Source organism: Plutella xylostella, chromosome 6 (assembly GCF_932276165.1).
Source record: "Plutella xylostella chromosome 6, ilPluXylo3.1, whole genome shotgun sequence".
NCBI lineage: Eukaryota > Metazoa > Arthropoda > Insecta > Lepidoptera > Plutellidae > Plutella > Plutella xylostella.
In genome coordinates this window covers 5,563,126-5,586,875 of record NC_063986.1, presented here as the reverse complement: position 1 = coordinate 5,586,875, position 23,750 = coordinate 5,563,126, and the positions used below count along the sequence as shown (strand labels likewise).

Below are 23,750 nucleotides of genomic sequence, written 5' to 3'. Positions count from 1 at the left end.
CTGTCTGACTCTCCTACTATAGAATAGATTTACCTTATTAGGTTTTGTATTTATTTCAGACAACTGAAAAACTTTAATACCGCGATGTAGGATCTTCATATTAATTGGCCACAGTTCCATACAAGCTCTCTGTATTGCGATTTTAGTGCCATCTGTTGGTTTTATGCGGAACTGTCTGTCTGTCTGTCTGTCTGTCTGTTACTCTTTCACGCCAAAACTACTGAACGGATTTGAATGAAATTTGGTATACATATGGTCTAGACCCTGAGAAAGAACATAGGCTACTTTTTATTGCGAAACGGAGGTTGTAAGGGGTTAAAAGGGGGGGTTAGAAGTTGTATGCGAATACTTAATTCTAAAAGATAAAAATACTACGGCTGACTGGCGTAGTGGTTAGTGACCCTGACTGCTATGCCGAAGGTCCCGGGTTCGATTCCCGGCCGGGGTAGATCTTTTTTTAAATAAACTTTATATTTAAGCACTTGATGAGCAATAATTAAACATTTTGTTCTAGCGTTTTTGAAACTTCGATCTGTGAGTGGATGAAAATTGATGAAGATAGAGGTTCATATTTTGTATGAAGTTCGTCATTTTTGAAGATAAAAACATTATATTTTGTATTTAGGCACTAGATAATCACAAAAAAATAATAATTAGCATTTTAAAAAAAAACCAGTGTGGGGGTGTAATATAGGGGTTGAAAGTTTTATGGGTGTTGAGTTTTAGAAGTTTAATTTATATAGTAGCTATGTCCTCTCCTAGATGGCGTTGTCAGATCGGATATAGATCGCGGTATGGTTTGATTTTAGCTAATGTACTTATAGTTTGTATGTAGTTGCAGCAAGATTATAAGGTCCGTAAAGGTCCTCGAAAACAACCCAATATGCGACTATACTTTTCAACACGAGGTTTAAATTGTTATTAAAATTTGGTTCTTATGCGTCATTTTTGAAGATAAAACCATGAAACTTATTACGTAGGTGTTTTAGGAAAAATGTGCAGAGATTTTCTATACGGAATTCCCATGACTGACACGCACAGGCAAAACGTAGCGTAGGCACTTGAAATTTGGAAGTACGTAGATTCTCGACGATTGATACGTAGATCGTCGATCGACGTAGGACGTAGCTTAGGTACCGTATTTTCACACAAAAACCGGAGTTAGCGGTTGAAATTCGGCATTAACTTAGGCTGTTTTTAACAGCATGCGGATTTGATCACGCACGCGTGATTTCCCCGCACGCGTTCATACAAGTATTCATTGTAACGCGTGGAATATGCACACGAGATGCGGGAAAATGGCGTGCTATCCCACGTGCGTGATGAAATCTGCATGCTGTTAAAACAGCCGTAAAGCTTAGTTACAATAGGATAATGCAAGATACCTAGATGTTTTCAATCTAACATGTCTGCACACCTTAGTAAAGTTATGGTTTTGTTTTGAAAAATTAGAGTTAAAGTGAAAAAAAAATAAGTAGTATGAAAAAAACCAAAACTGCATAAGTTAGATGCTTGAAATAAAACATTTATAAATTACTATTCTGCCATTGCTATACAAGTCTTTGCTCAATGAAGTCATGAAAATCATTTTTAGTCAAGTATCTTCGTACTTATTTGTCAAATTTCATCTAATTTAATACTACCATGGCATGTTATTGGGTAGGTAGTTCGGGAGTCGTCCACGACAACATAATTTTAAGGCGAAGCGAAGCTCGCGGGCAACAGCTAGTTGTCAATAAAGTTGGCGAGTAAAAGTTTATCGACCCACTGTGCAAACTTACATGTGTGCGTGTCACTGCGTGTGCTGTGTGAAGAGCATTGAAAACCCAAAATTGGCGCGGCACGTCACCCTGTACGGGGCCTTAAACATCAACACTTTTAGAAGCGCGCGTTGAGCACGCTCAAGCTTCAGTAACAGTGTTTTCCCGGCTCCTCCCCATGCACTTATACAATAGGTAAGATTAGATTCTACTAGGGCAAAATATACCATTTTTAATGTAGAGAAGTCAGCTGAGCGACGGAGATTTTTAAATATGGCTATTAGTTTTCTGACCCTGTTTGTAAGAGCTTCTATGTGTGCATGCCATTTAAGTTTCTCGTCAATATAAACGCCGAGGTATTTGGCACTAGTAACCTTAGTTATGGGAATACACGAACATAGAGTGGCGTTATTGCATGTATGGGCTATGATGGAATAATTTGGTGGTGGTTGTTGGGAGTTCAATAATGCAAAAGCGACATATTGTGTCTTCTTAATATTTAAAGTGAGCAAGTTGGTAGATAACCACTGTTGTACCCGTCGAAGGCTGATCTCCGCACTCTCCTTAAGTTCCGACCAATCAGTGCCGTGGATGACAATAGCTGTGTCGTCGGCATACGTGAATATTTCAGAATTTGACAGTTGAAGGTTACATAGCTGATTGATATAAAGTTGAAAGAGAGTGGGGCCGAGAATACTGCCTTGTGGGACACCATAGGAGATACCTTCTTCGTCACTTGTAAGAGACTCAATCTGAGATACCTGCTTTCGGCCATTAAGGTAGTCGCAATAAATATCGACGCCTCTAACTCCTGCTTGCTCAATCTTTTCCACAAGGAGCGGGATAGAGACAGAATCGAAAGCCTTAGACAGGTCTAGGAATATAGCAAGACATTTACGTTTCTTATCGATATGCTGAACAATTGAGGAGGTCAATGCAATAACAGCGTCTTCGGTAGACCTTCCAGACCTGAAACCGAACTGTTTATCAGAAATAATACTGTTTTTATTCATGTAGTTTACGAGGGTGTTATTAAGAATTCTCTCCAATATCTTAGACAGAGCTGGGAGGACCGATATTGGTCGGTAGTTGTCGACACTGCCTCTATCTCCCGCCTTGTGGATTGGGTGAACAATCGCCTTTTTAAAGGCATCTGGAAAAACTCCTGAATCTACTGCCAAGTTGCAGATATATGCAATAGGTGGAACAAGAGTAGCTCTGGAGGCCTTGATAATTCTTGCTGAGATTTTGTCCCAGCCCACAGCGCAGTCATCCCTAAGATTGAGTATCTGGGTTTCGATATCACTGTAGTCGGATTTAAGTATTACCAGAGAGTCTTTAGGGGAACAGCAGGATGGAGGATCTTTAAATTTACCTAAGTTAGGAATTTTTGATGCAAGATTTTCGCCTACATGTGCAAAGAATTGATTTACGGCATTTATAGAGAGTGAGGGATCGGAGCAACACTTAAGCAATTCTTTTGAGGATTTAAGTGTTTTTTTCAGGTTAGCAATTGATTTTATTGTTTTCCATAGAGCTTTACAGTTGTGTTTAGTTCTTGCCAATTCGTTTTTTTCATAGTTGGTTTTAATTTTTCTTAGTAAGTTCGTACAAAAATTTCGATACCGTTTGTAAGTGATGCTTAATATGATATCATCCGGAGTTTTTTTTAGTTTGCTGTGCATGTTATCGCGATTTTTTAAACAACGTAGAAGGCCCGCAGTCATCCATGGTTTCAGGAGGCGGTATTTTGTTGGAACTATGCTGTATTTGGTGTTCTGCTCAACCACGTTGGATATAATGCTGATAAGGTTGTTTGTAGCAATGTTGACATCCGAAGTATCAGTTACATTGGAAAAATCGCAAGCAAGCAGGTCCCTTTGTATCGCCTCATAATCTATACAGGTTTTGTATTTGCCCGTCGCCGTTTTCGTTTTAGCACAGTCGATACTTAATAACACCGGGGCATGATCGGTTATGCTTGTCTCAATAACCATAGTAATTGATGAGATGGGTGATCGAAGAATGACATGATCCAGACAGCTTTCTTCACGAGTTGGGTACAAATGGGCAGGCAAGAGCCCATGAGATGCAGTTAGGTTTAGGTAGTTGTCGCTATGAGAGTCTTGTTTGTCATTTATTATGTTGATGTTTAGATCACCCACGATAGCTAGAGTTTTATAAGACTTTAGAGCTAAAGCCTTCTACCACTCACGGCGTGGAAGTGCTACACCGGCTGGCGCGCGCGTGACGTCACGCACTGTCTGTCCGCCATCTTGATCATCATGACGCAGTCGCCCGAGTCCATCTCGCTTACACCCAAGTAAGTGGCATTTGTGTGTCTCGGTCACACCCAACCCAAGTAACTTGACTTTGTGTGAGTTTAGTGCCAATTTCTCCATTCTCGATTAGAGCATAACCAGGGAGTAGTGGTTGACTTTTGACACATTTGTCATGAATTTTATATGGAGATGACGTTTAATTTATAAATCAATCCCTGTCGGTTAGATAACCGACTATGGAGAAATTGGCACTTAGTTTGACATACATACATAATGCTCATGATTGTAATCCCCGAAGGGTAGACAGAGGTGACTCATAAGCGAGCCACCCGCTTTCCGAGGTAAGTACATTTTTTTTTGAGTACACTGCATTAGGGTACACATCTAGTATCTATGGATTATGAATTTGGTTTGGTTAATAGCGCCCCGTGCTACATGGCCAGAATGACCCCTTGATTCACCCACTTTTGGCCTATTAAACCTGCCTATAGCATAAAAGCCTGTATATTGAAGCTAAAGCCTTCTACCACCCACGGCGTGGAAGTGCTACACCGGCTGGCGCGCGCGTGACGTCACGCACTGTCTGTCCGCCCTCTTGATCATCATGACGCAGTCGCCAGAGTCCATCTCGCTCACACCCAAGTAAGTTTACTTTTTGTGTAGTCAGGTTGTTATACAATGGATTGATCCTTTGTAATCAAAAACTTAGCCTTATATTTTAAGAGCTGCGTCGGTAACCTTAGTTGTCAGACGAATTGCTTTCAGAGGCGTGAGCATAGGATTCGATACTATTTTCGAATCTACACGAAGGGTCGCTTTTACCAAACGCTAAACGTATTTAAATCAAATTTTAAATACATTTTGTACTAACTGACAGACGTATGACTGGCTACTAAATACGTTTAGCGTTTGGTGAAATTCTACCTAACATGGAAAAAACAAATGCAACTTTTGGAACTAACAAATTTGCCTTACATTTTGACAGTGACATTTGACGATACGCAACGTAAACGGAGGTTTCGAATCCTATGCTCGGGCAACTGATCCTTCATAGAAATCCTAAGTATATGTAGCTCTTTTTACAGAGTTCTGAACGACTTTAAATGCTTTTAACTTTTCGTGTCTGCTCCATCCTTATAATTAACCGAATTCGAAAAAAGGAGGAGGTTCTCAATTCGTCGGGATCATTTAAGCAGGAAATTCAGCCATGTCAGATTACCCTTTTGAGTCATACTTATACATATACTGAATGGTTGACATTAATTTTATTAAAAAGTTATCCCTTAATTTGTAACATAATTACCCAGCTTTTCTCATAGTATTTACCTCCGCAGGTTCGTCGAGGTATTCTCACTACTAGCGGGCTCCGCCCCGAGCCTGCTACAACGGGCGCTGGGCCGCGGCGCCGAGCCGGGAGCGAATATGCTGCTGAAACTGATGACCACGCAGTTAGCCCACGCGAGCACTGTGTGAGTGACCTACGCAACTTGGTTACATTATCATTAGAGCCGGGGGCGAATATGCTGCTGAAACTGATGACCACACAGCTAGCCCACGCGAGCAATGTGTGAGTGACTACGCAACTTGGTTACATTATCATTAGAGAGGGAGCGAATATGCTGCTGAAACTGATGACCACGCAGCTAGCGCACGCGAGCACTGTGTGAGTGACCTACGCAACTTGGTTACATTATCATATCATTAGAGCGGGGGCGAACATGCTGCTGAAACTGATGACCACCCAGCTAGCGCATGCCAGCACTGTGTGAGTGAGCTACACAACTTGACTATATTATCATTAAATTACTTCGAGTTTTTTTTAAATTAAACCTTAACCCGTGATTTCTCCATCAATATGAGAATTTCACTGCACTGCCATCTATCGAAAGCTTCGGAAACCCCTTAGCGGGATCTATAGATTTATTTATTCATATTACACCTTGTAGCGTGCACAGATGTCGCCACTCGCCACAATTGATAATCTGAAGGCATTAATTTTCAAATTATCCATTTCCTTTCTATTGTAATTTTGCTTTATTTAAGATTGGTTGCGAATTCTCATAAATACCAAATTTAAGTTTTTACACTACTAAAATTTCAATATGTGCCGTGCTACCTAACGATCCCTTCTACATTTCAGTGCCAACGTGTCCGTGAGCAGCGTGCTATCAGTGTGGCTGCACTCGCTGTGGTTGACTAGCGGCTCGCTGCTGCAGGCCGCCATGTTGGCGTGCCCACTGACGGCGCAGCTGGACCAACACTGCGCTGCTATGGTGAGATAATTATATTAATTTATAACATATTCATGTAAAAATATTTATTTATGAATGACTAGCTGTTCCCGCGCGCTTCGCTTCGCCTTAAAAAGTTTTCCCGTGGGAATTCCGGCATAAAAAGTAGCCTATGTTCTTTCCCAGGGTCTACACCGTATTAATAAAGATAGAAATATTAACTCACATTACTTTTATTTATTGTATTCAATAGGATTAGTTTTAATGAACCATGCGTAATTCATGCTCGCGAACAAGGAAGGAACCGGAAACGTCAGAAAACGCTCAGTCCATAGACAAGACATGTCATAGACAACTTTCTTCTATTCTGTGTTATTCATCAAGATAAGAGTGCGGCCACAAAGCTGTTGTGAATAATTCCTTCAATAGTATGTATACCAAATTTCATTCAAATCCGTTCAGTAGTTTTGGCGTGAAAGAGTAACAGACAAAAAGACAGACACAGTTACTTTCGCATTTATAATATTAGTTAGGATTAGTTAGGATATCAGTGATAATGTGTCAGTGAGCAGCGTGCTATCAGTGTGGCTGCACTCGCTGTGGTCGACTAGCGGCCCGCTGCTGCAGGCCGCCATGTTGGCGTGTCCACTGACGGCGCAGCTGGACCAACACTGCGCGGCTATGGTGAGAATAGAATAGAATATAACTTTATTGAACACTACATACTCGTATATCAGAGATACAAAAACATACTTATAGACTAGAACTATTGTACTCGTACAATAGGCGGCCTTATCGCTGAGAGCGATAGAAATTTGTGAGATATATTGTTGGTTACATATTTATGTAAAAATGTTTATGAACGATAGCAGAGCAGTCGGAGTCAATGCTGTAATCATGTAATGGACCAATAGCTACAAAGCTGCATACCTTGCTCCAATGGACTAATTGCAGAGACCTTAAAAATGCCTTCTGGTTATTGGTCAGATGGTCAGGCTACTTAAACTATAGCATAGTATCATTCTTGAGATCGCCGTTAATTGTTTGCACTTCACCTATTGTACTCATCAATAAAATTATGTTCTCGCAGGAAGAATCAAACCCCGGCAGTGTGACCGCAGCCCTATCCCCCCACAACCCCTCTCTCTGCGCGTCGGCGCTTCGCACACGGCACGGCAACGAGGCGCGCGCGCTGTGGCCCCGTGTGCTGTCAGCTTTACACGCGCAGAGAGTGAGGGGCGAGAGCGCGCATGTGGATAATGCGCTTAAGGTGTGTGTCAGTCTTGCTAAAGCGTATTCTTAAATTGTCGATATCAACACTGATTAGTGGGTTTTGGGATGCTTGCACTCGCACTTTAAGTGTTGGGAGGCGTTTTAGTTTTGTCATATTTTCCGCTACATGCCGCAAGGTGTACGACAAAGTTGTAAATTTCATAGTTGAACTCATAAATCGCTATCAAAATGTAACATATCTCAATCGTATTTTCCAGTAAGTAGCAGTTTTGAGAGTGCTAAAATTAGATTTAATGACTTCTCAATCCGTTACAATACCCCACAGCCTCAGTTTTAAAACTATAACATCACTATTTTATTCGTACTCCGCAGTCAATAGGAGCCCAAATGACATCAGATGAGCTCGTAATTCACAAGACGGCCGCGGCGGCGCTGGCGGCGCCACCGTCCAGCTCGGCGTACCTGGAGCTGTGGATGCTGTTCTTCAGCTTATATCTGCAGAGGCCACCTGAAGATCCGTGAGTAATTTTTATACTATGAAAAGAAGAAAAAAATATATAAAATTTATCGATCAAAAGGAGTGAACTCAGCATCAGCTGTTGACTATTTTAATACATGTTGGTATGTGCTATTTGCATTAGGACTAAATAAATAAAAAACTGTAACAAGTTTCTAGGTTAAGCGCGGTTAATACACATTTTGTAATTAAATAAATAAAATAATAATAACATTTAAAAAAAACCGTCTACTTCTTTGCAGAGACGACTAGGTTAAGCGCGGTTAATACACATTTTGTAATTAAATAAATAAAATAATAATAAAATTTAAAAAAAACCGTCTACTTCTTTGCAGACGAGACACCACACCACCAATCGGTCCGCTGTTCTTTAGCGGCTTCATAAAATCCCGAGTCTTAGGACAACTGAAGAAAAAACTCCAAGAAGTCATCACTTACCACTACACTGAAAGCGAGCGTTTGAAAAACGAACAGAAACTCCTAACTGTTCAACCAGAGACAACGCACACAGAGCGAGTAGTCAAATCGAATAAGCCAGATCTCGATTTACTACCGCCGTTGAAGCTAGTCGATTTGACGGGAGAATCCGATGAATCGAGTGAGAGTTCTGACAGTGAGCAGGAAAAGATGGAAGATATCGAAGTTAACGTGGGAGAGGGAGACAGGCAATTGCAGAATCTCATCACTTACCATGTTGCTGCTGAAACGTAAGTTGTGAAGCCTTTTCAAAAAATTACGGCGACTTCAGCCTTCTCTCGATGTAGTAATGATGGCCTTTGTCTAGCGGAGAACGATCTATTAATGATTATTATGCACTGTTTATAGCGAACCAAGTTTTGGATTGCAATAACACGAGTGGCTGCAGCAATGCACCTCTGCCTCCCCGCAAGGGAGTACATTAGTACAAGGCGTGAGTGTGTGTGTGTCTAACACGAACTTAAGAATGCCTTCCCATTTATATCTTTATTTGGCAGGATATCAAGAACATACCTCAGTTGGCTGGAAGAAGGTGACAAGGTTCGCGCGATGCCCCACATGCTGCGACACATTCCTGATCAGGTACGCTACATCATCATCATGCACACTTCATGATCAGACAATTATCTCCCACTAGTAGACTGCTTCCCCTTATAGTGTCCTCGGCCTTACTCATCCATCCACTATATTTACCGCTGATATCCGGTAAATATAGTGGATGGATCTAAGTTCGTCATTCTAGAACAATGGAGGACCCTATAGTGGGTACCCTCCGTACCTCGTCGGCCCCAACGCTTATCTGTTCTTTAGCAAATATGACCGGCACACAAATCTATATGCAAATTCATAAATGTTATTGTCCACTGCTACTGCTCATTAATTCCGACCACTACTATCCCAGGCGTTAGCAGCAGCACGTAAAGCGGAGCTCTCTAAACTCATGCCACCGTCCAGTCCTGATGATGAAGACATGGTGCCGATAGCCGGAGACCCGAGGCCGCTGGTCGTGCCCAAGACGCCCTTTGAAAGAGTGGTGGCCATGCTGAAGACTTACCCTGTGAGGGGCATGAGGTGAAGCTCGTTTTGTTTTTTTTGTCATTTATGAGTGAAAATATATTTGACACGCTGATTAATTTAGAATCTAGACTTAGACAAGTACAAGGCATGAGTCTTTATGATGCATTATATTAATAAGGAGTCTAAATTATAGGATACCTATACTGTCTCTTTGATCATCGATGCGCCTATTTCACCATGGCTATACAAAAGTAGTCTCTAAATCAGGCGATAAATGTTTGATTAATTGCTTAACATGCACGGCTTTTATTTTATTAAGCAAACAAGCTTATTTCATTTTGCAGAAGACGCAGAAGAATGAGTATAAAGTCGCCTATAGAAGACGCCAAGGTGGAGAGTCCGCGGCACTCAGTCTCGCTCACCGACAAGCATCTGAGGGACATCGAGCGACTGGCGCAGTGAGTACTTTCATCATCATTATCATTAGCCATACATGCGTAACAAAGGAGCGTCTCTAAGTGACGTTTCAAACTGTACCCTAAATGCATATGGGCAGCCGCAACCTGGGCAGTGAACGATAGCGATACAATACTGTTTCGTCGTCATTTCTTTTGAATCCACTACCGGCTAACTGCCTTACGTCGTCATTCCACACTACGTTTGGTCTTTACTGGAATGCTTTATGTAATCTATGTTAGGAATAGCATATACAATACATAGCTTACATAGCGCAGAAGTCGAGTGCGGTTGACAGAATGACAGATTGCACGGATTCAATGCAAGTTGCAGCCAACCACCAATCACAACAAGGAAATATCTCGCCACATATACATGGACCACTATTATTGGACGCACCTGATTTATCCCAATATTTATTTGCCTCCCAGAGAGTGGGAGTCGGAACTGTCCCAGGTGTCGAAGCTGGACTCGGCGCTGTGGGAGCTGGTGACGACGCTGCGCGTGCGAAGACCCATCGCGCCCGTGCCCAAGTCGTGTCCGAACAAGTGCAAACCCGTCACTCTTGTTGTGCCGGTCAGTATCCTTAGCACGGGTTTTAATCAGGGTGTTGCAAAAGTGGTAGTTATAGTAGGCCAAAAGAGGGTAACTCAGAGGGTAATTCTGAATAAATTTGGAATATTCGAAAATACAATTTTGCTTGACCATGCAAACTTTGTTGATTGATAATTTCAGCTAGAGATGCATTTTTAAAACTGATTTTCTTTTATAGGCTCATGAATGGTGCATATCAACAGGCGCGGAAAGAAGTATCAGAGACAATAGGTGGGTAAACGCATGATAATTGTATATAGGTAAAAACTATTTTTTTCTAACGAGTTTTATTTGCACAGGACCGGAGCCCGCAACGCATTGCGCCGCCTCGCCAGGCCACGGCCAAACGCTGCCAAGACTGCCGCCGCCCTGCAAACAATAACTAGGTACCTAAGTATCTACATACTTACTTGAACTGAAAAACAAATAAGTAGTTAAAATTCCGGCATAACAAGTATTCTATAAAGACTTTTGCATATGTTGTATAGTAAGCCGATTGGTTCACTCAAGTCATTATGTCCTATAATTTAAGAAAAATCGTAAAAAAACTCGCACTAGTAAGATTTCATCCTATAAGTACAGGTGTTGCAAAAAGGGTATACTAAGCCCAAAGGGTGATTTACAGGGGGTCATTCTGAACAACTTTTGTTCTACGACTTGTTCAGAATGACCCCCTGAGCCACCCCCTTTCAGCTTAGTATACCCTTTTTTCCACACCCTGTATAAAATATCCTTTCGTTAATGTTTCCAGACAAGTGACAAGTGCGGACACGGCCATGGTTATAATGGAGCGCGCGTGGCTGTGCGGGCGCGACGCTCGGGCCGCGGCCTGCGCGCCCGCCCGGCTGGCCCTCACCAGCATTGTCACCGACTTGGCAGAGGTGATGTCTTACTGTATCTTTCCAGACAAGTATCCGCGGACCGAGCACCCTCGGCTAATGCTTCAAAACCACTTCGTCCGTGTTTATGAGCAACGCTACCTAACCTAACATGAAACTATGCAAACATTTGATTTTAGTTTCGTAAGAATATATAACAGACTTAGGTCGTGGCTGTGTTTTCGTGCTATGATTTCTCACTGCTCTCAACGTGCATTGAATGCTAGCTATTCTATGTATATCCTTTAGTATAACATAAAGATGAACAGAGATGCAAGATGGTAGAGAAACAGAAAAGTCAGATTTCTGCCCCAGGATAGATTTAATGATATTCCAGTATTTGTATTAATTCACAACAACCCTCCCATTCCTCCACAGAAATTCATCATCCACGATGCAAACCTGACCGCCACACTCCTTCGCCGGTGGTGGGGCGGGTCAGTGACCTCTGTCGGCAGCCTACAGGATGCCCTATCCAGCTCTCTGCTATGCCCTAGGCGTCTGCCGCTCAGTGCCTGGTCCACGGTGTATAACACTGTGTTGGCGTTGAACGTTCATCCGCATACGGCTTTTAGCTGTCTTTCTAAGGTTAGTTTGACGGTCAGATTGTTTATTTACATAACGACTGGATGGTGTAGTAGTTATATAGTGACTAGCTGTTATGTTTAAGGCTCCGGGTTCGATCCCCGGCCGGGCAGATATTTGTTTAGAGGAAGCTCACCTGCAGTGGATTATTACGGGCTGAGCGTGCTTTTATTTACTTTATTGTAGATAGCTTTGATATCAGTACCAATTTTTATTTTCGAAGACTTTAGGCTGGTAGATGGCGGTGTTTAGATTATAACAACCGATCATAGAGGCTGGTGGATCTCCTTGGGACGAGGAATCCCATGTCAAACCGTGGACGATTATTATCTGATGATTATCCTTATTTGTTGTACAAATATTTTCAGTTCGAAGTGGCCCGCTGGTCGGAGGTGATATCCGAGGAGCAGCGTCAATCGGCGCTAGAAGCGTTGGTGGACGCGGCGCAGCGGCACGGGGCGGCGCCGCCAGATGAATACATGATGCTGTTGGAGGTAAGAAGACTGATTTGAAGCTGATTTGTGATTAAAACGCTCGGTTTTTTCATAGTAAAATGTGGCTCTAGATTTAGTAGAACGGGAGGCGTTTATGACTTGTAAGTTTCGACACTACTTCTTAGTGTGTCGTCTTTGAGGTGTGTATCTCGATCAGGATTGGTCGTCTAGTAATTTTAAATCTATAGTTACTTCCATATTTTAAATATTATTTACTCCACATTAGAACCCTTCAAAAACTTGTACCATTCACCAAATAATTCCCCTACCTACAGCTAATAGGCGTGCACATATCCACCATGTGCGGCGCGGGCGCTCTCTCCGCGCTACTCGTGCGGTGCGCACGCGCGTGTATAGTTTTAAATACCTAAGCATACATAGATACATAGGTACATGGTACAGAGTTACAGATATACTCGAAAAGCGACTTTGCTTTATACTATATAGTGAAGACAAAATTATCTTCATTTGTAACGTCTATTCCCTCTACAGCTAATAGGCGTACACATATCTTCTCTCTCCGCTCTGCTGGTGCGGTGCGCACGCGCGTGCTGTGCGCGTCGCCTGCCGCCCGCCACCGCTGCGCACGCGCACAAAGCTGCGGAGAACCATGCGCATGAGCTTATCATTGCTTCCCGAAGTCAAGTGTTATTTACTCTAAGCCTAAGGCCCCTCCAAAAACATGCCCCATACACTAAACAAAACTATCCTTCTCCATCCTGTAATACCTAATTCCTCAACAGCTAATAGGCGTGCACATATCCAACCTCTGCGGCGCGCGCGCTCTCTCCGCTCTGCTGGTACAGTGCGCACGCGCGTGCAGTGCGCGTCGCCTGCCGCCCGCCACCGCTGCGCACGCGCATAAAGCTGCGGAGAATTATGCGCACGAGCTTACGAGTAATGAGGTAATTGTACTAGGTATAGGTATAGATAGAGTAACTGACACTGTAACGTGACTCGCAAAGAAAGAAAATTTCATATTTAAAATGCTCTGTTCATACGCGTAACGCGCAAGGCGTTAACACCATGGGGATTCTTTCATTGCGAGTGAAGGTGGGTACTGACCATCGTTAACACAGACGTTGCGTAACATGCTCGCTGGGAATGTTACATTACAGTCCGTAACGTTACTACGTACCCACCTTTACATTGCACGTCACGTTACCTAAAGTAGTGTGTATCATTCATGTGTAGCCAGGCAGTCAAAACAATACGTTCATCATAAAAAATAAACTAAAAACGTCTGCAAAACTGTTTTCCCTTTCAGTTAGGGAACACTCTCCGTGAACTGGGTGTTATCTGGTGGGAGGCGAGGAGCAAAAACCAGGACTACACGGCTTACGTCACGCACGTAGCTAAGCTGTTCCGGACGCTAGTGTTTGCGTTCGTCGATACGGCCACCAACGAGCATTATGCTGCTGAGAAAGGTTTGTAGTAGTTTTTTTATTATTTTATTTGCTGGATGCTTCAGGACCTTTCGAACGCGTCGTGACTAGGAGAAATCACCAAAAGTTGCTCTTACAAGGCTCTCCTTCACCCTAAGACTGACAGAAAGACATCTTTTTAGCGACAAAGCATAATTGAAAATGTCGCGCACGTTATGACTTGATGCAGCGCGCCGGGCCGCAGCGAAATAGTTGCTTGTATGAATTTTATGCGACAATGCGGTCCGCTGCATGTGATATACTTCATGATTGCGGTGTAGCATTGCGTTTTTAAAACGTTAATTTTGCGCTGTGACCCGACATAGTATGCTTAGGTACTCTATACTAGTGAGTCACGTGAGTATAGTAGTGACTCGTGTGTCATCATACTCTACTATTTCGGGTTCGAATCCCGCCCAGGGCAAACATTTGTGTGATGAGCATTTGTGTTTGCCTTGTGTCTGGTTGTCGTTTATATATTCAATATGTATCTATATAGATAGAATATGTATCTATATAGATATTTGTGTAAATATATCAGCTACCCGACACCCATAACACAGGTTCTGCCTAGCTTGGGGTCGGATGGCCGTGTGTGAGATGTCCCCGTGGATGTGAGATGTCCACATATCATATTATTATTATATTATTAATCATCATACACTACTATTAATTAATGGTATCCCTTCCCCCAGTGGCATGGTACAGTTGGTCAGCCCTACAAGAGTGCTGGGGTGCGTGGATCCTTCCTCGCGCCGACTTAGCGCCACTGCTGCCGCCCGGCGGGGACGCCGAGAACTACGCTCTGCAAAACTTCACCCGGGACCTGACGCACCTGTGCCAACAGTGTCAAGGTCAGTACATGTGGTACGAAGTACTGGTAAAAAATAATAGATGGCGTTTCGAACGCAATGTAAGAAACTTGTGTGAAACCTACTACAGTTGGTCAAAGGTCGGTCAGCATTACTTCACCAGGGACCTGGCGCACCTGTGCCACAAGTGTCAAGGTCAGGATATACAGGAACGTTTAGAAATAGAGGTGTCAAAATAAAAAAAGAGATTTTGTTGTCGCGCTCAGATCCCCGCATATTCCATGTTATAATCGTATCTCAGAAATTATTGTCTCATCATGTTAATGTGTATTTCACAAATCAGTCCGTATGCAACATCTAGGAATGCTAAGATAACAAAAAAGTTTATGTTCTTACATCATATTTTTAGAGGCCGATAAATCAGTAGAGATTCAGTATCTGACTTACTTTTCCCCCCATAACAGGCAGTGAACCCTACATCCTGCAAGAGGTCTTCGAGTGGATGTGTCAGATGCTGCCAACCACAGGGCCTCAGTGGACGCAGGAGCATCGCATCCGGATATCCGCCCTACTGGTGGAGACGGCCAAACTTCCCTGGGAGAAGCACCAGTGGTTCCACTGCCGGTGTATGGGCAGTGTTTTGAAGGTAAGTGCTGTTTGTGGTAGAAGTACAGACAGCATAAGTTGTTCAAGGTGGGTTACCTTGCAACACCCTAAATAGCTGAGTCATCGAGTCGCCGTGGTATATTACTTTATATGATAACGTGATTTCAGGAGATAATTATTCATGGTATACAGGGTGTTGCAAAAAGGGTATACTAAGCCGAAACCTACATGTGCAGCATGGTATATCTAAGCCTGAAACTGAAATCAGAATTTGAAAATTCGCGAACACCCTGTAGTAGAGGGTGAAAACCAACTGGTATGGCTATTAAGAATAGGAAGTTATGAAAATGTAGAAGCCGATAGATGAGAGATTCGGGCTGTCTATTACCCCGGAAGAAAAGCTTTACAACCAAAATCGTTATGAGTAATACACTTTATGAAAATTATCCTGGCTTACACCATAAAATCACTTCCAGCTCTGCGCCACAGACGACACGGAGGGTCTACTCTGGCTGTGCGGCGCGCTGCGTGCCACCGCGGCGGCGACGTGGATGCGGGGGGTGTCCGACGAGCATGTCGCGCCGCATCTCGCCGCGCTGTTCTATGTGCTAACTAGTGGGCCTTTTCTTACTGAGGTATGTTTATATAGTGTTACATTACGTTTTTAGATTTTTCCACTGGATGCGGGGGTTTGTGCGATAGAGCGGTGGTGGCACAATAGTACTCACTTCTCGAAATGAAGAAAGGCGCGGGATCAGACAAGTGGCACGATGAGTCCTTTGGATTTTAGGTACAATTTATACCATCGCTGTTACATTGAAAACAAACTTTGAGACAAAACCTCCGCATATCAGCTCATTGACAGCCCCATTCCATTCTAGTGAGCAATAAACACTCCCACAAATAACAGTAGAATATAAATTATGAAACAAATATGCTTTCTCATTAATAATATAAAAAAAAATACATTATATACCTTTGTTATAGACAATAGAAGCGGCCACCGAGCTGCCGTGGTGGCGCCTGCCCACAGTGGCTCTGGAGTCGGCACTGGAACGATTCTTCACCGACAAGTATAGTGTCACTGTGCCGTACCACACGCTGCCTTGCTTCAAGTAAGTAAACAAAGTAAAATAATAGTATAAACTAACAGGAATACTCACGCTTACTTACGGGATAGGTAGAGCACCTTTCTCCAGTGTTTAATATTTATGTGATATGCTCTTTTATACAGCCTTATTACGATCTCTAGTAGACGTAGGTATATTACTGACTTTGTTAGGCTCTAAATTTAGACATTTAAGGTACAAATTGAAAGCAAAGGAGAAAAAAAAATAGTTGTGAAAATTTTGGCACTATGAATTAAAACTACATCCCTAACCTTTCAAACCAACAGACTAGTCCTCTACGCGAGCGAGCTATCCACGCACCCCGCAAACAGTACAGTCGGCCGCCGGAGCGCGAGTGAGAAGCGTCACTCGGCGGTGTCGCTGTGGGTGCGAGCCGCCTCCGCGCCGACGCTACCTACTCATGTGGCCGACGCTACCAGGCAGCTGCTGAATGTACTTACTGCACTAGGTGAGTTGTTGTATCTACACACCCCGCTAACAGTACAGTCGGCCGCCGGAGCGCGAGTGAGAAGCGTCACTCGGCGGTGTCGCTGTGGGTGCGAGCCGCCTCCGCGCCGACGCTACCTACTCATGTGGCCGACGCTACCAGGCAGCTGCTGAATGTACTTACTGCACTAGGTGAGTTGTTGTAATGTGATGGGTACAACATGTAGTAGGTACTGTATGCGGGTGTATGAAATAGGTAAGTAGGATACCTCCTAATGAAGGTTATATTAATTCTACAGCTTTTGGACCAAAATCGTTGTAAGACAGGGACTGATGACCGAATGGCGTAGTGGTTAGTGACCCTGACTACTGAGCCGATGGTCCCGGGTTCGATTCCCGGCTGGGGCAGATATTTGTTTAAACACAGATATTTGTTCTCGGGTCTTGGATGTGCCCGTAAAATGGCAATAGGCCCGCCCCCTATTACATTGGGACTAACATAACACTCTGGCGAAAAGTGGGTGCAGCAATGCACCTCTGCCTACCCCGTAAGGGAGTACATTAGTACAAGGCGTGAGTGCGTGTTTTTTTTTTTTTTTTTACAGGGACTGATGTCAGTAATTATATCAAGATTAATTGTCTACTCTTTAATGTCCTCTCCATCATTTCCTTGTCCGTATGGCCATCATTTTAACATGAGTTATGTGTTTCAGCTCCAACGATACAAAGTATTGAAGGTGAACTAGAAGGGTTGTTAGAGAGAGCCGTCACTATACTGTGCACGGAACCGGCCGGGACGAATGCATTACCAGTAAGTTACTTAAAGTATTATTAGGTCTGTCTAGGTAGTTTGTCACCTTACTCCTTTTCCAAAGGTATATAATTACGCTTAATTTCACCGTGTAGGTGGGTAGAATGCAAGAATAAAGTTCTATCCAGTCGCACTACCCGCCATTTGTCATTCTGAACATCTTTTGTTTTACGGCATTTGAAAAAAATCAAGACAACACACTACAATACATTACAATAATCAAGTACCCATAGTATAAGTCATGCTATCAACAAAGGTTCTACATGGAAACGAAACGAATCTTTGGTGTCCTCAATTGACTGAACCCCCAGACCCCAGAGTCACCATCTTTCGGCTTAATATACCACTTTTGCAACACCTGTACAGTGCTCCAAAATTGATAATGCGCATAGAAATCTTTGACAGATCGGTTGTTTTCGATTATGTGACACATGATATTGACTCCTATTTCTTTCGTACAAGGTGCAAAATGCAAGTGTTTTTTTAAGGCTCTTACGATTTAATGATTCGGGTGTGAAGATCTGCATGTGCATTATTCATTTTGGACAAGTGTATATTTGTTTACCTCTACCAGGTATGGTGTACGTGGGTGTCGTCGGCGCCCCCCGCGCTGGCGCTGGCGACGGCGGCGGCGGGCGCCGGGCTGCCCGCGCCCGCCGCCGCCGTCGCGCTGGCCGACGCGGCCGTCAAGGCGGTCATGCGGGCGAGGGGTAAGCAGAGATAGGAGGAATGTGGATTCTAAAGGGAACGTTCTAGAAGTGTGTGCCTTATGTACTCGCTGACGCAGCCATCAGGGTATGTATGTTGTAGCGACATCTATAGCGGAGATATTGGATTGTGGAGTCAAATTCGTGCGCTCTAGAAGTTAGCGTGCCTTACGCACTAGCTTTCGCAGGCATACGGTTATATTACGGCTTTCGATATTATCCTGTGGCGACATCTATCGTAGATAGGCGTAAGTTTACAGGTCAAATATGGATCCTGCTAATAGATACCGTAGACTACCGACAGATGGCAGTGAAAGGAAGTACGTGCGCTCTAAAGTTCGCATGATTTACGCACTCGCTGATGCAGCCGTCATCGTCAGAGAGTTACTGCAGGAAAAAGGATATGTATGTATGTGTTCAAACACATTGTTTAGCCTAGCTACCAGGTATGGGTGACGTGGGTGTCGTCGGCGCCCCCCGCTATGGCGCTGGCCGACGCGGCCGTGCGTCATGCAGGCTCAGGGTAAGTACTTAGAGTGTGTATCAAACATAGGCGCTTTAGAAGTGAGCGTGCCTTATGTACTAGCTGACGCAATCTGGGTATGTATGTTCTGGCGACATCTAGTCTTGATACGAGTAAGTGTGCAAGTTAAAATATAGATCCTGCTAAGAAATAATAAGGAGGTAATAAGTAAGTTCAATGTTGCATGTTGAACACATTGATTTCACCCAGTGGTAGCTGTAATCTGATAGTCTCTTGTCTAAGCTACACTATGAACTGATTCTATAGAGAATACCCACATACCTAGGTATACATGTTACAGAGCGTGTCATAAAAGAGCGTGGCCTTTTAACACAGGTGTTATCTGCACTTAATAGAAGGTCACAACCATAAAATGTTTTATACCATTTTGTTAAAGAAATAAGTTTTTTTTATTTTTTTATCTACTAAAGCCTCACCTATCCCACCCTTCCCCAGACCCCACTAGCTGGTCAGCCATCAGGCCGCGGCTCGCCCGCAGCCCGTGGGACTCGGCCCCGCGGCTGCTGCTGCAGGGAGCCCTACACGCGGGCTACGCCGCCCTCGACGAGGTCACTGAGCAAGAGATGAGGGAGGTTGTGGGCGCGCTCACACAGCTGAGCCTTAACTTGTGAGTAGCTTTCTTTGCTACTAAAAGCGATTTTGTTAGTGTCTTTCATTGCCATCAAGAGCGCTAGAGGGTGATTTAGTGTCTATAAATTCCGCCCTAGGCAAAAGCGAAGATGAGAGCGCGAAAAATGGCGTCGGATGCAGGCCATAGGTGAAAGTAATTAGCATTCAGTTACTATAATAGTTCCATCGTGAGCCTTAACTTGTGAGTATTATTGAGGGTTTCATTGCCACCCAGGGTGGTTTATAGGATAATTTAGTGTGTTTTAATGCCGCCTTAGGTAAAAGGATGGCGACGGATGCAGGCCATAGGTAGAAAGTTAGTAGCATTCAGTTACTAGTTCCATCGTCGCAGCGCTATCGCGACAAAGTCTATCCATAATAATAACCTCCTGACTTTCTTTACAGCGAGGAAAACGAAGCGATCCTGGCTGTATGGGTGTGTGCGGTGTGCCGCGGGGGCGCGGGGGCGGGGGCAGGGGCGCTGCTGGCGGCGTGGGGGGGCGCGCCGCGGCTGTCGCTGCTGCGAGCCATGGCGCGAGCCAGCAGGGCCGGCCAGCCCACCGCTAGGTGAGTAGTCACTGCAGTGAGGAGACAGAAGCGATCCTGGCTGTATGGCTGTGTGCGGTGTGCCAGTTGTAGACCAGTTTTATATTGTTTTTCCATATAAAATGCGTCCGGTGCGTCCGTGCTCAAAGCAGCGACGGCCCTGATTGTCATTTTGTGAAGTGAGATTATTTTAATTATAGTTTACTGCACTAGTTATTTCAATGATAACTCTCGTTATCGCATCGTTGAAACCTATTGGACCTTTTACACATTAGCACATTTAGTTATTTACCTAACTTTTTCTTACAGATTGCGCCTTCTCTGCCTGCTGGGGCAATGCATTATCACCCCGAACACCGACTCATTAATTAAAGACTACGAAGCTCTCTGCGCCCAGGTCCTGGGTCCCAATCCCGGTGACGTCCAGACGTGGGGCCGCTCGCCTCACCCCGCGAAACTACCGCTACTAGCCATGAGAATACTCCCCAAGCATACCAAGTACTTTGAACTGGAGTATGAATTGACGCCCAAGGAGAGTTAGTTAGGTGAGTGTGATCTCTGATTATTATATGGGTTATTGTAGTTGTTAGGTAATTCTCGCCTCTTGTAATGTGGCGTTGTACTGTGATTGCTCAGTTTTTGTAGTTTAAGATCAAGAAATATACTTATAGCTTGTTAGGTTTTTACGTTTTATATCTGATTCAATTGTTTTAATATCTAATCATAATCAAGAAACTATAGACATGTTTCTGCTTATATTTTTTGTTATCTACTAGTTAGTTAGGTACAACATTTTCATTAATTGCTATAGGTATGAAAATTATTATAGGAAATAATATAATTCTTGACATCACGATTCTCATGTTTATATCGATTACGAAAAGCTTTCTGCAACGTAACTGCGGGTTAGTACAACCCTTAAACCAACCGTTAGAAAATCAACTACATGCCTGTGATTTTTACCGAAATACCTATAAACTTTAGGTAGCTACGTAAAAGTTTTTAGTAGTATCTTAGCCAAAGATAATTTGCCATAAATGTAAGTTTCCTTTAGACTGACTTATAAGAGTTATGGGTATAAGGCAGCGGCAAGCGGTGCTTCTAGTTTTATTTCTTGTTAACCTTTGACTATATTTTTATACGAATTCCAAAATGTGATTTTAGAAATAAAGTTATAAACCAAATTATAGATAACAATATCGTTTTAATTATCATAATTATAAGGTACTTATCATTATATCATTATACTTTAGAGTATTAGTTATTGTGATTTCTTGCATAACATTGCTACCGGTATAATAATCGCTAACTTATATTATTTCCAGACAGTATCTCCTTGATAACAATATACAGGGTGACTTTTTAGTCAGTAACGAAATTGTAATATAACATTCCTTGGTTAAAAATATAACTTACGTATATTTTCTTTCAGTACCTTTCAGTACTAAAATTATAAGATATTGGCACACAAAGTTTTCTCCAGAAAACCAAGACTCATGGTCACCGTGCGCGAGTAGCGCGAGTAGCGCGTCTGGCCACGCCCACTTGCCCGCGAATCCTAACTAAGCGAAAGTAATTGTGTCTGTTTGTCTGTTACTCTTTCACGCCCAAAACTACTGAACGGATTTGAATGAAATTTGGTATACAGATGGTCTCGTCCTTGAAAAAGAACATAGGCTACTTTTTATCGCGGAATTCCCACACGAAAACTATTTAAGGCGAAGCCAAGCTCGCGGGAACAGCTAGTTTCAAATAAATTCATAAGTTGCTCAATGATTTTCCCCATACTTTCAAGGGGTTAGAGTTAGAACCGTCAAATTGCAATAAAAAATCCAAATCCAAGGGGACCTTACCGCAACACCGTATTCTATTCTATTCTCATAGGGGGTGAAGTTCCTGTACGTGGCTCTCTCGAGTGGAACCTTTGTACATATCCCCTTGATTTCAGCTCAGCCAGCCTAGCTCCCGAGTAAACTGGAGTAGCAGGCCTGGGTGTTGTAATAGCTAAGGTAGGCGCTCTGTTGGTCCAAGAATAGATAATCTTGTTTCTGTAGTAGGTGGACAAGCTAACAAAATATGTTCAACCGTCTCATCTACTTCTTTACATGTCCTACATAAGGGACTAGTTGAGTTACCTATGTTATATAAGTGTTTATTCACGCAACAATGTCCTGTTATTAATCCTACCATTAATGATATATTACTACGGGACAGGTTGAGTAAGTAGCGTGTAAGTTTATGGTTGTATGATACAATAAACGCTTTACTTTGTCTGCAATCTACACGATTTATCCACTCCTGATTGTGTTCAGATAGTGTTTTATCGGTGAGACATTGCCTTATTGCCTTTGATGACAAACTAATAAATGGTTCTGGCCCTATTGGTAGGGTATTTGATCCCATTCTTGCTAGTCGGTCAGCCTCGCAATTTCCTATGTTGTCGTTATGACTTTTAATCCATTGTACTGTTACATTATTTGAAATGCTTAGGTTTTCAAGTGTTCTGTGACATTCTAAAATTAATTTAGATTTTGTTACAGTTCTGCCTAAGGCACCTAAAATTGCCATACTGTCTGTGTAGAAGCAGATATTGCAATTTTTTGTGTCTTTTATTTGTGTAGCTCCGTCAAGTAGGCTGGCAGCTTCTGCCTGAAAAACAGTAGCTTTGTTCCCGAAGCTGACAGAGTATTGTAAATTAAGTTCCGGGCAGAAGACACCTCCACCGCTGCCCTTCTTGTTCTTGGCTCCGTCAATGTAGATATTGATGTCGTAATTGTTTTCGTCTGATGTGCCACACTGATCTCGCTGGATAGTGTAGCTTCGGTTGAAGATAAACGTCTTTATAGTAGTGTCGCTGCATTCAGTGGACCCGGGAGCCGACAACTTGGCAATGTCAAGTATGCGACTGTGTCCCTGTGCAGTAGTATTCGTTGACCATAGTCCCATGTTACTTAGCCTTATCGCCGCCGCTTTAGCTTCCTGCTTGATGATAATATCGAGTGGTGGAAGTCCTAGAATTATTTCTAGGGCGGCTGTTGGGGTTGACTTCATACATCCGGTGATTGAAACGCATGCAAGCCTTTGAAACTGTCGTAGTTTGTTTTTCACAGTAATGAGGGTCGATCTTTGCCACCAAACCACTGCTCCATATGTTATTATAGGTCTGACCACCGCTGTGTACAACCATTTACACAGCTTTGGCTTGAGTCCCCATTTGGATCCAACAAGTTTCCTAGTTTGGTATAGGGATATTGTTGCTTTACTTAGGGTTTTCTCCACATGTTTAGACCAGCTTAGGCGGTGGTCTAGCCATATGCCGAGATACTTTACCTCATTTGTTAACTTTAAGGTTGTATTAAAAAGTTTAGGTAGCTTTAAATTACCTATCTTAGTCTTTTTGGTAAATAGAATCATTTCCGTTTTGGTTGGGTTCACTGACAATTCATGTTTGTGACACCATTCCTCTATGATGTTCAGTGCAAGTTGCATCCTTTCACATAAGGTATTTACAAACAGACCGCCAATGAGAATCGTAACGTCATCGGCGTAGGCTATTGTTGTAAAACCTTTATTATTTAGATCGCAAAGTAGATCATTCACAACTAAAACCC

The 23,750-nt window shown here is 43.1% G+C and overlaps 1 protein-coding gene across 1 annotated transcript in view; it reads left to right on the top strand.

Annotated features, from left to right (window-relative positions):
- Positions 1 to 21,333, top strand: part of LOC105388432 — a 33,696-nt gene extending 12,363 nt beyond the window's left edge. Inside the window, exons 15-42 of the mRNA XM_048621830.1 lie at positions 5,377 to 5,511; positions 6,183 to 6,315; positions 6,817 to 6,957; positions 7,364 to 7,543; positions 7,879 to 8,024; positions 8,359 to 8,730; positions 8,998 to 9,082; positions 9,402 to 9,571; positions 9,862 to 9,975; positions 10,405 to 10,549; positions 10,746 to 10,798; positions 10,867 to 10,953; positions 11,319 to 11,448; positions 11,824 to 12,033; positions 12,399 to 12,524; positions 13,268 to 13,429; positions 13,792 to 13,951; positions 14,644 to 14,802; positions 15,225 to 15,406; positions 15,843 to 16,001; positions 16,354 to 16,481; positions 16,763 to 16,796; positions 16,967 to 17,114; positions 17,636 to 17,733; positions 18,887 to 18,956; positions 19,420 to 19,591; positions 19,999 to 20,160; positions 20,449 to 21,333. Of these exons, the coding sequence (XP_048477787.1) occupies positions 5,377 to 5,511; positions 6,183 to 6,315; positions 6,817 to 6,957; positions 7,364 to 7,543; positions 7,879 to 8,024; positions 8,359 to 8,730; positions 8,998 to 9,082; positions 9,402 to 9,571; positions 9,862 to 9,975; positions 10,405 to 10,549; positions 10,746 to 10,798; positions 10,867 to 10,953; positions 11,319 to 11,448; positions 11,824 to 12,033; positions 12,399 to 12,524; positions 13,268 to 13,429; positions 13,792 to 13,951; positions 14,644 to 14,802; positions 15,225 to 15,406; positions 15,843 to 16,001; positions 16,354 to 16,481; positions 16,763 to 16,796; positions 16,967 to 17,114; positions 17,636 to 17,733; positions 18,887 to 18,956; positions 19,420 to 19,591; positions 19,999 to 20,160; positions 20,449 to 20,680 (4,093 nt within the window). The 3' untranslated portion in view covers positions 20,681 to 21,333. The remainder of the gene's footprint in view (positions 1 to 5,376; positions 5,512 to 6,182; positions 6,316 to 6,816; positions 6,958 to 7,363; positions 7,544 to 7,878; positions 8,025 to 8,358; positions 8,731 to 8,997; positions 9,083 to 9,401; positions 9,572 to 9,861; positions 9,976 to 10,404; positions 10,550 to 10,745; positions 10,799 to 10,866; positions 10,954 to 11,318; positions 11,449 to 11,823; positions 12,034 to 12,398; positions 12,525 to 13,267; positions 13,430 to 13,791; positions 13,952 to 14,643; positions 14,803 to 15,224; positions 15,407 to 15,842; positions 16,002 to 16,353; positions 16,482 to 16,762; positions 16,797 to 16,966; positions 17,115 to 17,635; positions 17,734 to 18,886; positions 18,957 to 19,419; positions 19,592 to 19,998; positions 20,161 to 20,448) is intronic.
- Positions 21,334 to 23,750: the final 2,417 nt, after the last annotated feature.